Consider the following 14007-nt stretch of genomic DNA (forward strand, 5'->3'; position numbering starts at 1 on the left):
GAAAGCAGCACAAGTGTAGCTGTGTGGCTTCAAGAATAAAAGAAGAAATATAGGTCATGCTTTATTTCACAGGTCTATAAAGTCCAGTTTATTTCTAAATAATCTCCGTATCATCATATACTTTGGTAGTATTTACAGACAAAATTAGAGTGACCAATTACACTTCCAGTTATTTCTAACTATTAAGCTAGCACAAATTAGACTTTCTTCTGAGGCCAGAAGATGAACTATACATGCAAAATGTTACGTTTGTCCATAAACAACCATCAGCATAAATGAAGAATACCATATCAAATTAATTAATAAACAAACAGTAAATATTAACTGGGGTTTTCATGGAAATTCATCTGGAAGCCAATAGTACACTCAATACAACTTAATGGCCCAACTAAGAAAAAAAATCTGTCTTACAATTTTGTCACTGTTTTTCTGTAATTAATACCAAACTACATGGTTCTTTCCAGGAAACATTCAAGAAATTGTTAGGAAATAGCGGACCTTTACATTAAAGTGTTACTAAAATATCTTATTTTATAACATGGCACTTTAAATAAATAATACAAAATGATATTCCTGTTTCAGAATATAAGCTTATATCAATTCAAATGTTATGTAAGGACAAAATTAGATTATAACAATAACAATAGACCTATGATTGTTCTTTTAAAACATGTTATCCTTGGCAAGTGAAATTCATTCACAGGTAATAATACTCTGGAGCCAGCACTGGAAAGGAGAGTCACTTTTCTGTGACCCCATGGACCAGCAGACCACTTGTTACTGACATGAGCCTGTTACAATTTTTAAAAGCTGAGGGAGATCTCAGCTCAGCACTAAAAATGTCTGCTTCCACTTACACTGGAAATATTAACAACCTATGGAAAATCTATGTCCCTAACTGATGTTCTTTGCCTCTCTAATTTTCAGTTTATGGCATAATGGCAAGCATACAAATGTTTAATTAGCTTGTGAATCTCCAAATGTTTGCAGCAGGTTGCAAATCTGAAAATACTGTCAAAGATTTTAAATTTCCTTCATAAATGTCTCTGATGGGCAGGTGTTTTTGTTCTGGTGTTATAGCAACACAGTCCTGCATCTGTTGAAGGGAAATAGCCTACGACTCTTGACTTGATTCTCCAGTGAGACTAATTAAAATGTTAAGAAAATGCTCTGCAGTAGTATTTGTCCACCCCTAACCAAGACAGAAACAGCTGTAAAAATGTGGTCACACAGCTAAAGGTTTACCCAGGAAGAATGTTGAAAGTATGTGAGAGAGGAAAAGGAAAAGAATGGGTCTCTTTAGTCATTTATTGACTGTTATGTTGGTGCCATCTGCTGGATATTCTTGTGCATAAATTAAACTTTGTATTTTACACTAACTTAACACTAGCAGGACAATGTACTACCGTAAAATATTGCCATATTCTATGGTGTTTGCCACCATGATTTCAAATAAGGTCTTGTGTTTAGTTTCATTTATCTCACAGCTTTATTTATCTGCCCCAGCAAGATCACCCCTCTAACCTATAACAGCTAATAAATCAGTCATACAGGCTGCCTGCCAGAGTCCAATAGTGACAATGCAATAACACACCACCCTTTATTAGTGATCAAATGTACAATAACAACGTGTACAGTACATATGCATAAGAAACCTGAAAGTGATAACATTGCTATTCAAAGTGTAATAAAACCTTGCTCCAACCAGGTTAATTATTTAATATAAAATATATATATATATATATTCAAGAAATTCCTCAATGAAATAACACGAGTCATATCATGGCTTCATAAATGATCATCATAATCACTGATACAATGATAGCAAGTCATATTATCCAATTGCTTATCACATTAACTACTCTTATTACATTATTGTTAAACAAGTATTTAGTATTCTGAATTATGTCCAGCTACACTCAGCAATTTATTTTTATAGGACAGTCTTTATGTTTGATTACTGAACAATCATTCAGGTGTTTCCTTTCAGTTAAGATTTTCCAAATGAGGATAAGACTCATTCACTGCCATCTTTGGTCACATCTGTTCAATAGCTGAGTGGCCACTGGTCGCCACTTGTTCACCCTTTCATGTGCAAACAAAATGCCTGTCCACAACCAGGTATGCTTGCTTTTTTCAGCTTTCTTGGTTTTAAAATAAATATTTGTTTTTTATTCAAGACCCACAGACATACTATTACACAGAGGATACTATTATTTAAAACTCTGGGGAGGTGAATGCGTCTGTGGAAATAAAGTGGAAATCACCTGAGACAGTAAACAAGGCAGGTTTACTCTTTAACTATTGCAAACTTTTTCCCACGCTAATCCTTTACAGGGTGCTCAGCACGTCCTGTGCTATGAAGCCATTCTGTGTTAAACATTAAGCTATATGCTGAGACACCAGCTGCCTCAGGTGAAGGTGGTGTGATCTAAAGCAATTGTCTTTAAAAGGCGGCTGGCAAGATGGATGGCTCAAGACATGCCATGCTGATTTAGAATCTGACAAAACGGCAACAGATTATTATGAACAGTAGTTTTAAAACAAGAAACTGAGATGTAAAATAAATGTACAGTGTTAAAAGAATAGTTTGTAATTTGGTGAAATGTGTTTGCTTTCTTGCAAAAATATTAAATGAGAAGACTGATGCCACTTTCTCATCTGTCTGTTAGGCTACAACAGGTCGGTTTGACTTGAAACAAAGACTGAAAAAGCAGTATACAGCCTGACTCAGACTGAAACATCACCTCTAAAGTTCACAAATGAATAAATCACAGTGCACGCTTTGATGATGCTTGTACTGTAAATACTATAAGTAGCTATAGAACCAAGGCTGATTAGTGTAGATTTTTATGTCCAGTTTAATGGCTAGTTAATTTGTGAGTTTTACAGATGCTAGTAGGTGCATTTTCTTACTGTTGTGGAAATCAACAGAGGCTTTCAAGTTGTCCTTGTGTGGTTTCTTAAGCAATGAGACAACAGCATAAGCACAATACCAGTATCTTGATCAAGAGGTCACACACTCAGTCAGTGAGTGACAAACAAAAGGAAGTAACAGTCAGGCTTTGTACAGCACTGGTCACGCTATCACGCAGCTGGAACCAATCAGAAATAAGTTTTGAGTATGTGTCATTCGATATGTATTCTTTGAGATTAGACTGCTGGGTTTAGACAGTTAGGCTTTGTGTGCACCAGCTGAGCGTGTGAGTGTGAGTGAAGTGTGTATGTGTGTACACATACATAAATACATAAACAGCATGAGTATTTACATTTCTATTTCAGTTACCTCTGGACAGAGCCACACTGACTGTTTCCTAATGTTTCCAGTGTTTATGCAAAGCTAAAGTAACCATCTGTTGGCTCCAGTTAAATATTTAGTGTACATCCATGACAGAGGTGTCAATTTTCTCATCTTCTCTGCAACTCTCAGTGACAAACTAAATTAACATTTTGTTTAAAATGTTGAACCACTAAACTGAATTTAGTAAGGATCAACAAAAATGTTGATTTCCTTATGACAGGTCACCTTTTATGGAATTTTGGACTTAATGACTGACACAGTTTTTGTTGAAGACATTTCAACCAAATACGTTTTATCAGCTATTAGTCATGTGCCCAAATCCAAGTAAAATCACCATGGATGGGTGTTGTCATGAGTCGTCCTGTTATTCACTCTCTGTGAAGCCACTGCAGGATTTGTCTGTGGTTTACAACATCATTAGTGCTGTTTCTTTTAGGGAAAAGATTTACTACATAAAAAAAGCACTACTGCAGAATAAACATGTGAGGTGTATTTCAGTATCATTGTCCAACTTTAAACAAACACATTCTATTGCCCTTATTGTCTTACTCCCTTCTAGTATCTCTGTCACACGCACACCCACAAATGCTCCCACTGAGGATTTGGTTGTGATTGGTCGAGAACCACACCTGAGCACACAGCCGATGTTCATTGGCTGTTATAAGTGTGCTGTTCATGGGCGCTTCCAGCTTAGCAGACCTTTTTGTACAGTATCTCAAACACGTGTTGTAAAAGAGTCCAGTACAACAACCCACAAAACAAAAACAGCAGTACTAATGTTCAGCTTTATAAGCTCATCTGTGATGTATTGATTCACCACTGTCACAGGGTTGTGCATTTGTGGCACTGACTGCACAAAAATCATAAAGTAATGAAAAATACAACTACTATGTGCACTGAAGACAGTATAACCTTTGTGTAATTTCCTTGAATGGTTGATAACATAACTGAAGTGTTTTCCTTTCAAATGAAACAGCAGCAATAAGATTAGCTGTGGGAAGCACATAGCTAATAAAAGCAGAAAGTAGAGGAGTCTGTCATAGCACACAAATAAAGTTATATATCAAGGATAAAGATAATCACCTTTATTTGGCCAATTATGTTACACACGAGGAATTTGCTTGCGGTACAGAACCGACGCAGCCATCTGCAGCGCCAACTCAACCAATGGCTCCAACCATCGGGGGTAACAATGTCTTTCCCAAGGACACTTCGACACATGGACTGGAGGCAATGAGATTCGAACCTTCAACCTTCTGGTTGGGAGACACTGTCGCCTCCCCTCAACTTAAAAGAATAGTTTCAGAATTTGGGAAATAGGCTTAGTGTTCTTGTTGAGGATTAGATGAGAAAATACCACTCACATGTCTGTACAGTAAATAAGCAGCTATAGTCAACAGGGTGAAACAGCTATTTTTGTCCAGAGGTAACAACAACTGCCTGTAATGGTCACAGATTAACTTACTATTTCTCATTTATTTTAACTGTACAAAAGCCAGTGTGAAAATGATAGCTGTTTCCTCCTGTTTCCAGCCTCGATGCAAAGCTGGATCCATCTGCATTTTTTAAATCTAATTCATGGGAAGAAAGTTGTATTACCACTAACATCAAATCATTCCTTTAAACAACCACATTAAACACTGTCTCTGAAATATAAAAATCTTTACTCACTGACAGCTAGTTTGGCTCATAGCTCTGCTGTTTATCATTCCTTAAACTGAACATATTCTTTTTGTTTTTCCATAATACATCCGAAAAATAAACATGCCATATAGTAAAGCATGTAGGATTGGGCTATAAAAAAAGGTGAGCTGCTCTGAAACAATTTTGGAGCTGAGCGCTAAAGAACAAAGGGGCTGGGAGATTGCACTGGTACCACGCCCTCAGGCTGTAGAGTCAGGGCCTTTATGGAACCCTTTGTTAAGGTGCTTGATACACTCCATACCCCAGAACCCCCTTTCATCTTCCAGCACAGTGAGACAGAGGGAGAGCTACTGAAAAGGTTATGTTTATCCAGAAGCGCACCCAGAATGCACTGAAGCAATAATATTGGAGAAAGAAAGAAGGTAGGGTTGGAAAATTTTGACCAAACTGTAGCTCATAGTCAAACAAAGGGTTTCAAAGACTACAATTACAAACATATATTTATATAAAAATAACTTTAATATCTTTATAAATGGGTTCAATAGTTTGACATTCTCTAAAAATGCAGAATAACAGCACATAAGAGAAGAATAAAATACAATGATTTTGACACTGAACTAAAGGGAATAGCAGGGTGACGCTGAAACCATTTATGTTCTATCCAAGAGGGTGGATTAGGATGTTTCCCTTTATAATTTCACACAGTATGGAAAAAAATGTCAAGCTTGAGTTTGATAGATCAATTTACCAGCTGTTCCAACAAGCTTTTCCTTTAGCTATAATTCAATCCCTCCCAGACTAAAAACATAATCTATGACACGCTTGATCTGCTATTCATTTGAAGTATTGCCATCATGCTTTTTCTTCTGATGTGGCAGAGGCCTCACAGATGCCAGTACCAGCACTGCTGGTTGCTAAGAATTAGGAGATATCTGCTATATGCCGAGTCGTTTTCATGGTTATTATAGCCCGACATTAGTTAAATACAACTCGTGATTTCAGCCTCCACATGAATCCATGTTACCATCAGTAGAGGCACTAAAAGCAATCTGAATGGCCATAGCATCTTTCTGTTTTTCACTATTAAACATTTCCCTTGTTTCATTAATATAAGATACAGAATGTGTGGAAGTCAACTAAGGTCACATATATCCAACAACACTCTTTTTCTTTGTAGACACATACACACACTCAAACAAAGGCAGATTTACACAGTGACACCCACACACACACTCACTGCTGTAGGCTTTTATCCTCAGGCACCGGATTGCCAAGAATTACACAGAGAGAAACATATTCATTTGGGGGAACAAGCACACACTTCTTCCCAGTGATGAGCCTTCAACATACTCACTTTGTCCTGAGGCAGAGAGGAATACTATTGTTGGATTACTGGGATGGTGCAGTAGTTTGGAGCCTTGGGAGCTCCCTGCAGGTGCACCCTTCTCTTTTTGACCTCCTTTCCCCCCATGGTGAAATTGTGGAGCTCTCTTTATCTGTGTTAAACATATGGTCCACTGAAATTAAGATAAAGTAAATATGACTGATGTCATTATCTATGGGTTGCAGCAAAGTGAATGTCTCTGAATGTCATTTTAGGGCCACAAAAGCATGTCTGTAAAGACATCATGAGTGAGGATCTATGCCATTATATCCTAGCATATTTTATGAAAGCTATGAAATAAGTGACCAATAAATAAATAAATAAAAATCTGTTCCAACAGTTAAAAAGCAGAGTTTCCTCTTTGACTGTATTTTCATCCTGTAAGGCATGCTGTATTTGTTCAAGTCCTCAAAAAACCCAAGCATCCAGAAATGGAAATGGAGGACATATACAAACTTTTAAACCCTCAATATGCTTTCATGCTTGATTTATATGATACAAAATAGTGAGACAGCTCCAATAAAGGGCAACTGTGACACATATATTTAAGCATTGTTATCACTGCCATTTCAGAAATGGCATTTTCCCATTCAATTCAAGTGGAACCAATTTAAACTTTGTCATATGGATGTGCTGTCTGGAAACTGTAACACCTTAAAGATGACTTTAACGCCACTGTGTTTGTAATAGCCTAACATTTAAAACTCATTCTGAAACCGCTTTAGTGAAACTACAAATGCTGCTTTAGCTTTAAAATTGTGTGATGGCATGGTTATTAACATGTAATATGAAAGTTGATGGAATAAAGTGCAGCTGAGTCTCATGGGAACATCATTAACTTAGCTGTAAACCAAACTGGACAAATTGTAAGTTTCACCTACAGTAATTATGGTGCTACCTGGAAAGTTAAGGGACAATCAGCAGTTAGGTTAAGGCAGTGGTTCTCAAACTACAGGGCAAGTTAAGCTGGGTGGTGGAAAAACATTTGGGAACTCCAGGGTTCTGGCTTTGAACAATGAGTGACAACCAATGGCCAGCCTCCACTTTAGACCCTCATTTTAGCACCACACAACTGCTGAACAAATGCATAGCTGTGAGTTTTCATAATGTACTGTAGGTCCGTTGTGTAGATGCGGTTCATTTTCAAAGGGTTCTATAGTTCACTGTAGGTTAGCTACATGTCCTTAGGCACAAAGCAAGTTGTGTTTTTGCTGCACGTAGGCTGCACAATGGGTGGGGGTTTGTTATCACACTGCCCTATAGACACCTGGCTGAGTGACACAAGTTCTTGCAAAACATGCGATAATGTTCCTGTCCTGTCTCTTACGTGCAGGGGTCCCATGTTCCTGAACACTCCTTGTTTAACCTGACCCAAAGTTCAACAACATTTTAGCAACATCAGAAAAAAAGGTTGTGCCACTAAGCCCATTTCCCAAAAGCTGCATAGACTATATAAAGTTTCTTGTGCAGGAGTGGAGTTTATGTGGTGTCACCTGCTGGTATAGGCTAGTTAGACAGGAAGACAGCTTTTATCAAACTACATGGCTGTCTATCTATTTAAGACCATCTGTAAAGGTTTGGGTATCAAGTTTGTGCTCTAATTTTAACCTGGTAAACACATATGCTAATATCCAAGTAATGGATACATTATTCAGCTATGGATTTCAGCTATCAATTCATAACGACTATTGTCTGTTTTACTTCTTTATAGCTCTTACATTTTGGAATTATAATAGCCAGCATTCTTGTATCTATCGTTATAGCTCTTCCTGACTCTTTACAGTAAGAGCTATATATATTTTACTGCCGATTAAAGTAGTTGATCCCAGTTTCATTTCAGCTCTGTCTGTGCATCTTTCCCGGGCAATGGGCGGGGCCGAGGCGCACGTCATATCAGCCACCGCGCTCTGATTGGCTACCGATCCTCACCCGACACAGCTGAGATTGTTGTCTGCAAAGGAAGCGCTTCTCGCTGGTAGGAGCTCTGTACTGTGGTATGGACTCGGAGTGTGTTTTTTACTCTCTGTGTCTGCTAACAGTGATGTGAACAAACAACGTGATTGCAGTCTTTGTTGTGAAAAGGGGATCTCGGCTTAATTACATATGTGGAGGCGCGAATGAACAAGAGTGGAGGTTTCTCTTCGGACCAGACCCTGAAGACGTCTGGGGAGCAAGGTAAGCAGCAATGACCACAGTATTTTGTCATCGTTTTAACTTAATCCGGAAAACTTTATCTCTCACTCTGCAAGAGTGAATTCTATACTTGTGAAACAAATGTATCTATTTTGTTGCAAAATATGTATCTAATTTCATGACAGTTTCTTCTCCTTTAGCCCAAAAGTGCCAAATGCTAAGACAAGAGAACCACTGCTGGAGCTGCTCCTGTGCATCAGTTGTTGAAACCAAGCAGTCATCATCTGGAGCGAGTTTATTGACATCTAAAACAGAAGAAATGATGTCCATCATCACTTCGGTGCTCAGCAGTGCCTACAAATCCCTGCACAATGTCCGGACGGTCAACTTGATCCGCCGCGGACTCGTTCTCTTCACAGTCGGAGTGTTTCTCGCCCTGGTGCTCAACTTGCTGCAGATACAAAGAAATGTCACCTTGTTTCCCGAGGAAGTGATGACAACTTTATTTTCCTCTGCTTGGTGGATCCCACCTTGCTGTGGAACAGGGGCAGGTGAGCAGACAACATGCTTAATGAAAAAATCTTTTATCAACAGTGTGGCCAATGATCTGTAGTTTGTTGCTAAGTTTAGGACAAAGGAATGTGGGAGGGAAAGGACTACAGGGCAGGTGCTTTTACATATAAAGAGAAAACCATAAATTAAGAGTGATTAACAATCAAACATGTATGTATGCTAACTAAATGTCTGGAAATCAATATGGTGTTTATTTACTAATCAGTAAACTGTACAATTTTAAAGCATTTAAGGCAAATAAACTATACTTTTCTATAATTGCCACTGCCACAATATGATCAGGTGATAATGACTAATCATTCGGCTTTGTTATTTGTTAGCTATTATACACGTCTCCTCTGCGGATATAGTAGTCATGATGGTTTTGTGTGTCTAGTCAGTCATGAAAAAACTGACTATGCAGATGGTAGAGATTCTCGTGCTGCGATTGGCTGCAACAGCCGGACACGAGGTGTGCCGTGCTCTCATTGGCTGGTGTCATAACGGGTGAGTTGGGGGCGGTACTTTACGACCAGGAACCCAAGAAATTGTGGGAGGAGGAAAAAAATAACAGCATCTCAGCTGGGCTCCTCCTTCCATGTGCAGCAGGGTAGAGAAGTACAAGTGTAGGTGTTTCGTCACGTTTTGTAAATCTGTTGACATTGGTATGCTCTTTATTAATACCTGTTAGTGTTATGTCAAGACTTGTTTAAGGTGTCTAGGTGTCTATTGTGAAAACTAATAAGATAATGGTACTCAGTATATAGTTTACAGTGAACTTATTCTGAATTGATGTTTAAGCTCTAGTCTCAGTTTTGGCTACTTGACAGTTTATTGTCGTTTCTAAAATATCAGAAAATATAAACAATGGCCTTCACTAGCATCTCGGAGTTAAAGATGATGTCTTTAAATATTTCTGTCTGACCAACAGTTAAATCTGGAGATATAAAACAGAAAAGTTCGCACCTTTTTGAAAGGTGGAACCAGAGAATGTTTCTTATTTATTCCTTGTGAAATTAATTATAATAAATTGATTACTATTCAATTTAACAACAAATTGATTCAGATCTAGTCTCTATGATATTCCTGTTAGGGTTAAAACTAATGATTTTAATCGGTGAATAATTGTATAACAATTGGACAGGTGTGACTGGCCAAGTATTGTGAAAGCTCTTTGAATGTGCTCTAAAGCATAGAAAAGTGCTATACAAGTATAAGACCATTTAGCATTTATAGGTGTTCTCATGAATAAATGTTTGGTCTATGAACTTGCATGTGAAAAATTTACATTTATTTTACTAAGATAATGACAATCAGCAAATTCTCAGAAATATGAAGTTGGCTAGAGTGTAGCCATTTGGCAGTTTGCTTCAAAAGGGCAACAATAAATTTGATCACAGGTTAATTTCCTGTTTATCAATGATTTGACCATTTGTTTCAGTTCCAAATCGTAGTAAATATTTGTGGTGCCCTATAGTTTTTTTTTTTTTTTTTTTTTTTTTTTTTTTTTTTTTAAAAAAAAGGATTTAAATGCATGTTCAGCAAACAGTCCCACACAGGAGCTTTATGACAGGATTTGCCCTCTGGCATTCCACAGAATTACTGCTTATTTTGTGTAATTCGGATTTGTTTGTTCCTTTTCGCAGCTGTTGTCGGCCTGCTGTATCCCTGCCTTGACCGCCATTTGGGAGAGCCACACAAGTTCAAGAGGGAGTGGGCCAGCGTCATGAGGTGCATCGCAGTGTTTGTCGGTATCAACCATGCCAGTGCTGTATCCTTTTGTACTAAAATCTCCCCACAGAATCGGGCTGGTTTCTCATACTGAGAGTGTTAGACATATTTGCCTTTCCACTTTCTAAAGCAACAGGATATCCCGTCTCACAGTTTACCCTTATGAAGTGAGTGCTAGCAGCTCATACAAACTAATTCCATGCTACCAGTTTGACTTTCTTTAACTTCCCGGTAACACAGAAACTAGACTTTGACAACAACGTGCAGCTCTCTCTAACACTGGCAGCCTTGTCCTTGGGCCTGTGGTGGACATTCGACCGGTCCAGGAGTGGCTTTGGTCTGGGGATCACCACTGCCTTCTTAGCTACTGTGATCACACAGCTGCTCGCCTACAACGGAGTCTACCAGTAAGTTAGCAATTCAAGTGAAACACAACTTGTCCATGTTTTCACAAATGAGGGCACAAAACTTTTGCTGAATTCACTTACTAATCACACCCACAACAAAAGCCCATCTTTGTGTGAATGAAGTACTCTCACCTGTTGGATTCCAAGAGATGTGACAGATAACACATGGCGTACTGGGTTATATTTTTGGTCTTCCTATTACCTCTGGGATTAATTGGCCCTCGTACCTGCTTCAGTGCCATTTCATTAAACATACACAGCTGAGAAAATGGATTTGAAGTTAAAAGGCAGCTGCAGCTTATCCTGTCTTTACAAAGTAGAAACAGAGGAGAAAAAAATGAGGTTAGATGATTTTTTTCCAGCCAGACAGATTTTTGTATATCTTTTCCCCACTCAGTGATCTGACTTTGGCATTGTCTTTTATGTTTGGAAGAGCCAATGTGTTTCTAATTCTGTGACATGGCATTATGATTTGATTACTATACAAGATTGTATTTGGCTTTGGAAGGAATTGTGGGTTATCTTTACCCCCCTGTAGAGAGGTCAGAAGTTGGGGGTCAGCTACAGAACAGCAGAACTAGGCTTAATCAGCTTTATCCCCCTCTTTTCAGGTACACGTCTCCAGACTTCTTGTATGTGCGCTCCTGGCTCCCGTGTATATTCTTCTCAGGCGGTGTTACTGTGGGAAACATAGGACGCCAACTTGCCATGGTAAAGTTTGCAACCATTTAAAACATGTTGTAACTTAAAGGTAAAAGATGTATTTAATAGATATTATTAGTCTGTAAATGAAGCATTTATACATCTGTTGCAGAGCTAGACTGAAGTCGTTTCTCCACTGTGTATTTGATATTTTATTGAGTTTATTAGTTCCAAAAAGTTGAACAGCTAGAATGTCACAGGTTAGAGCTTTGGTGTGAACTGTTTGTTTCAACAGCTGCCAAACTAGTTTCATTACTGCAGGTCTAACTAGGATGTTTAAACAGTAACATGATACTCCTTGTTTTGATTCAAAGGCTTTTCCAACTGGCCAAGAGTATAATTTAGGGATAAACACCCATGAGTGTCATATTTGCACAAAATATCCCATGTCTATTAGTATTAACCTTCAACCTGTATTTGGTGAACTCCCCTGCACCAAAGAAGGTGAACAGAACGGATGAGTTCAAAAGACTTCCCTGCACCATTACTGCTTTATTTGCAATTATTTAGTGGAACCATAAGAGTAGATAACATTATCAGATGGGTTAAAGAGCTTTAGACGCCCATCTTCCTTCATTATTATCCCATCAAGTCGGCTTTGATCTCTTCATTAAGCTTCTGCCCAGAAGCCCCACTTCATTCTGTCTGTAAAGTAAGAGTCCCGTCACTCCCTCAGTTTGACTCGGTGAAAGCAGATTAAGGCCTGTTGTTTTTCACAGTCATGTCGACACACACAGAGCCAGTCAGGACTCGGCTGACCAGAGGGTCACTGCTACTTATTATTTTTGTTTGTGATGAGGCCTAAGGAATGTTGGCACAAGTCTTCACTTGTGGTTTTGTTCTGTGTTTCTTTCACTTCAGTGGGGTATTTATGAGAAGGTTCAGGAGGAGGCTTTTTTTCTTTAAAACAGTTAATATAAAACTGTTTGGCACTAGCATTGGCTCTGTCCTGCTCAACTATTTTCAGATCTCTTTATAAGATGAATAAAAAAGATAAATTACCAGCAGATGTGTAATTAAAATCCTTTGGGCAAATATGGCGACAGTATAAACACACACTACTGAGACATTTACTGTATGTGTGAAAATGTTTAAAATAAGTATGAGAAAGCTGTTGAGCAAGCACTACTTTGTTCCCCCTTCTAAATGTTTGGTTGCCATTTGGGGGGAAAAAAATCATTCAATAACAGGAACTGAAAGAAAGTGGTTCCTTTTTTATAAACATAATTATGATGTTTAGTTCTTATTGGTTCATATAGTGGTAACAGCTTCATATTTACTAGAAGGCTACTATCTAAATAAAATCAACTGACATTTCTGTCTCAGTATAAGGTGGGATTCTATTTCAGTGCTTATGTAAAGCTATCTTTATCCACTACTTGGACATGTAAAGAAACTTGATTTAAACCATTTTATTGCTGTTGTACGCAACTGTGACTTTGCAATTATACAGGTTGAAACTGTATTTCTAACTGCTGGATGAAACTGATATGTTGTTAATCCCAGCATTCATCTCTGTCCCTTCTCAGGGTGGAGCTGAGAAACCCCACATGGACTGAAGAGTGGTAATGCAGAAAACCAGACAAATAACAGTCTACATAAAAATGAACTGGCTATATGAAGAATGAAACAAGTAACTGGAGGAAAAATGACAGACTTGATCCTTTGTTCCCATAATGAAGTGCAAAAAAAAGCCCCTTATCTATTGTGTGCCATGTCCTCTGCACTTCCTTGTGGCTAACAACCTCTCCCTCCCACCTCTGTTGTACTCCATTAGCACCAAGGCTTTCTTCACACTAGAGGGGAGGACAGTGTTTTATTCTTTTTAAATGGGCTGGAAGTATGTATCTTCTCACTGTTTATGGAGACAAACAGTGTACATGTGTGCTTTGGAGTGGATGCATCTTGATCGTGGCAGAACAGACACGAGAGTGCTGTAATGTCTGTTCTAGTTTTTTGTTTTTTAAATTAGCCGGAATATAATATGATTATAAAAGGGAAATGTGTGAGTGGGAAAAAGAAATGTATTCAGTGGCATTACTGAAGCACAAGGGCGATGTTCCCATTCAAACCAAATTAAGTGTTTATTTTGTGGCTTTTGAATGACCCTAAGCCAAATGTACTATATGTTTGGTAATGAATACTTTGGTATT

The 14007-nt window shown here is 38.3% G+C and overlaps 1 protein-coding gene across 2 annotated transcripts; it reads left to right on the forward strand.

Moving 5' to 3' along the window:
- Nucleotides 1-7018: 7018 nt before the first annotated feature.
- insig1 (insulin induced gene 1) lies at nt 7019-14001 on the forward strand. Of its 2 annotated transcripts, none has more exons than XM_020602268.1 (6): nt 7019-8504; nt 8648-9013; nt 10661-10785; nt 10986-11152; nt 11764-11863; nt 13384-14001. In XM_020602268.1, exons 1-6 carry the CDS (start codon nt 8447-8449, stop codon nt 13411-13413), a joined length of 846 nt encoding a protein of 281 aa, XP_020457924.1. In that variant the 5' UTR covers nt 7019-8446; the 3' UTR covers nt 13414-14001. The 2 variants fall into 2 exon arrangements, with proteins under 2 accessions (XP_020457924.1, XP_020457925.1); XM_020602269.1 differs by having other exon boundaries at nt 7020-8504; nt 8663-9013.
- Nucleotides 14002-14007: the final 6 nt, after the last annotated feature.

This window comes from Monopterus albus, unplaced genomic scaffold, assembly GCF_001952655.1.
Source record: "Monopterus albus unplaced genomic scaffold, M_albus_1.0 scaffold55.1, whole genome shotgun sequence".
Taxonomy (NCBI): Eukaryota; Metazoa; Chordata; class Actinopteri; order Synbranchiformes; family Synbranchidae; genus Monopterus; species Monopterus albus.

What these genes read in the sequence shown, in the direction of transcription:
- insig1 (XM_020602268.1), top strand. Translation starts at nt 8,447, where the DNA reads ATGAACAAGAGTGGAGGTTTCTCTTCGGACCAGACCCTGAAGACGTCT. An exon ending in GAAGACGTCTGGGGAGCAAG is followed by an intron (nt 8,505 to 8,647) that starts GTAAGCAGCAAT and finishes ATTTCATGACAG; the next exon opens with TTTCTTCTCCTTTAGCCCAA. An exon ending in GTATCAACCATGCCAGTGCT is followed by an intron (nt 10,786 to 10,985) that starts GTATCCTTTTGT and finishes CCGGTAACACAG; the next exon opens with AAACTAGACTTTGACAACAA.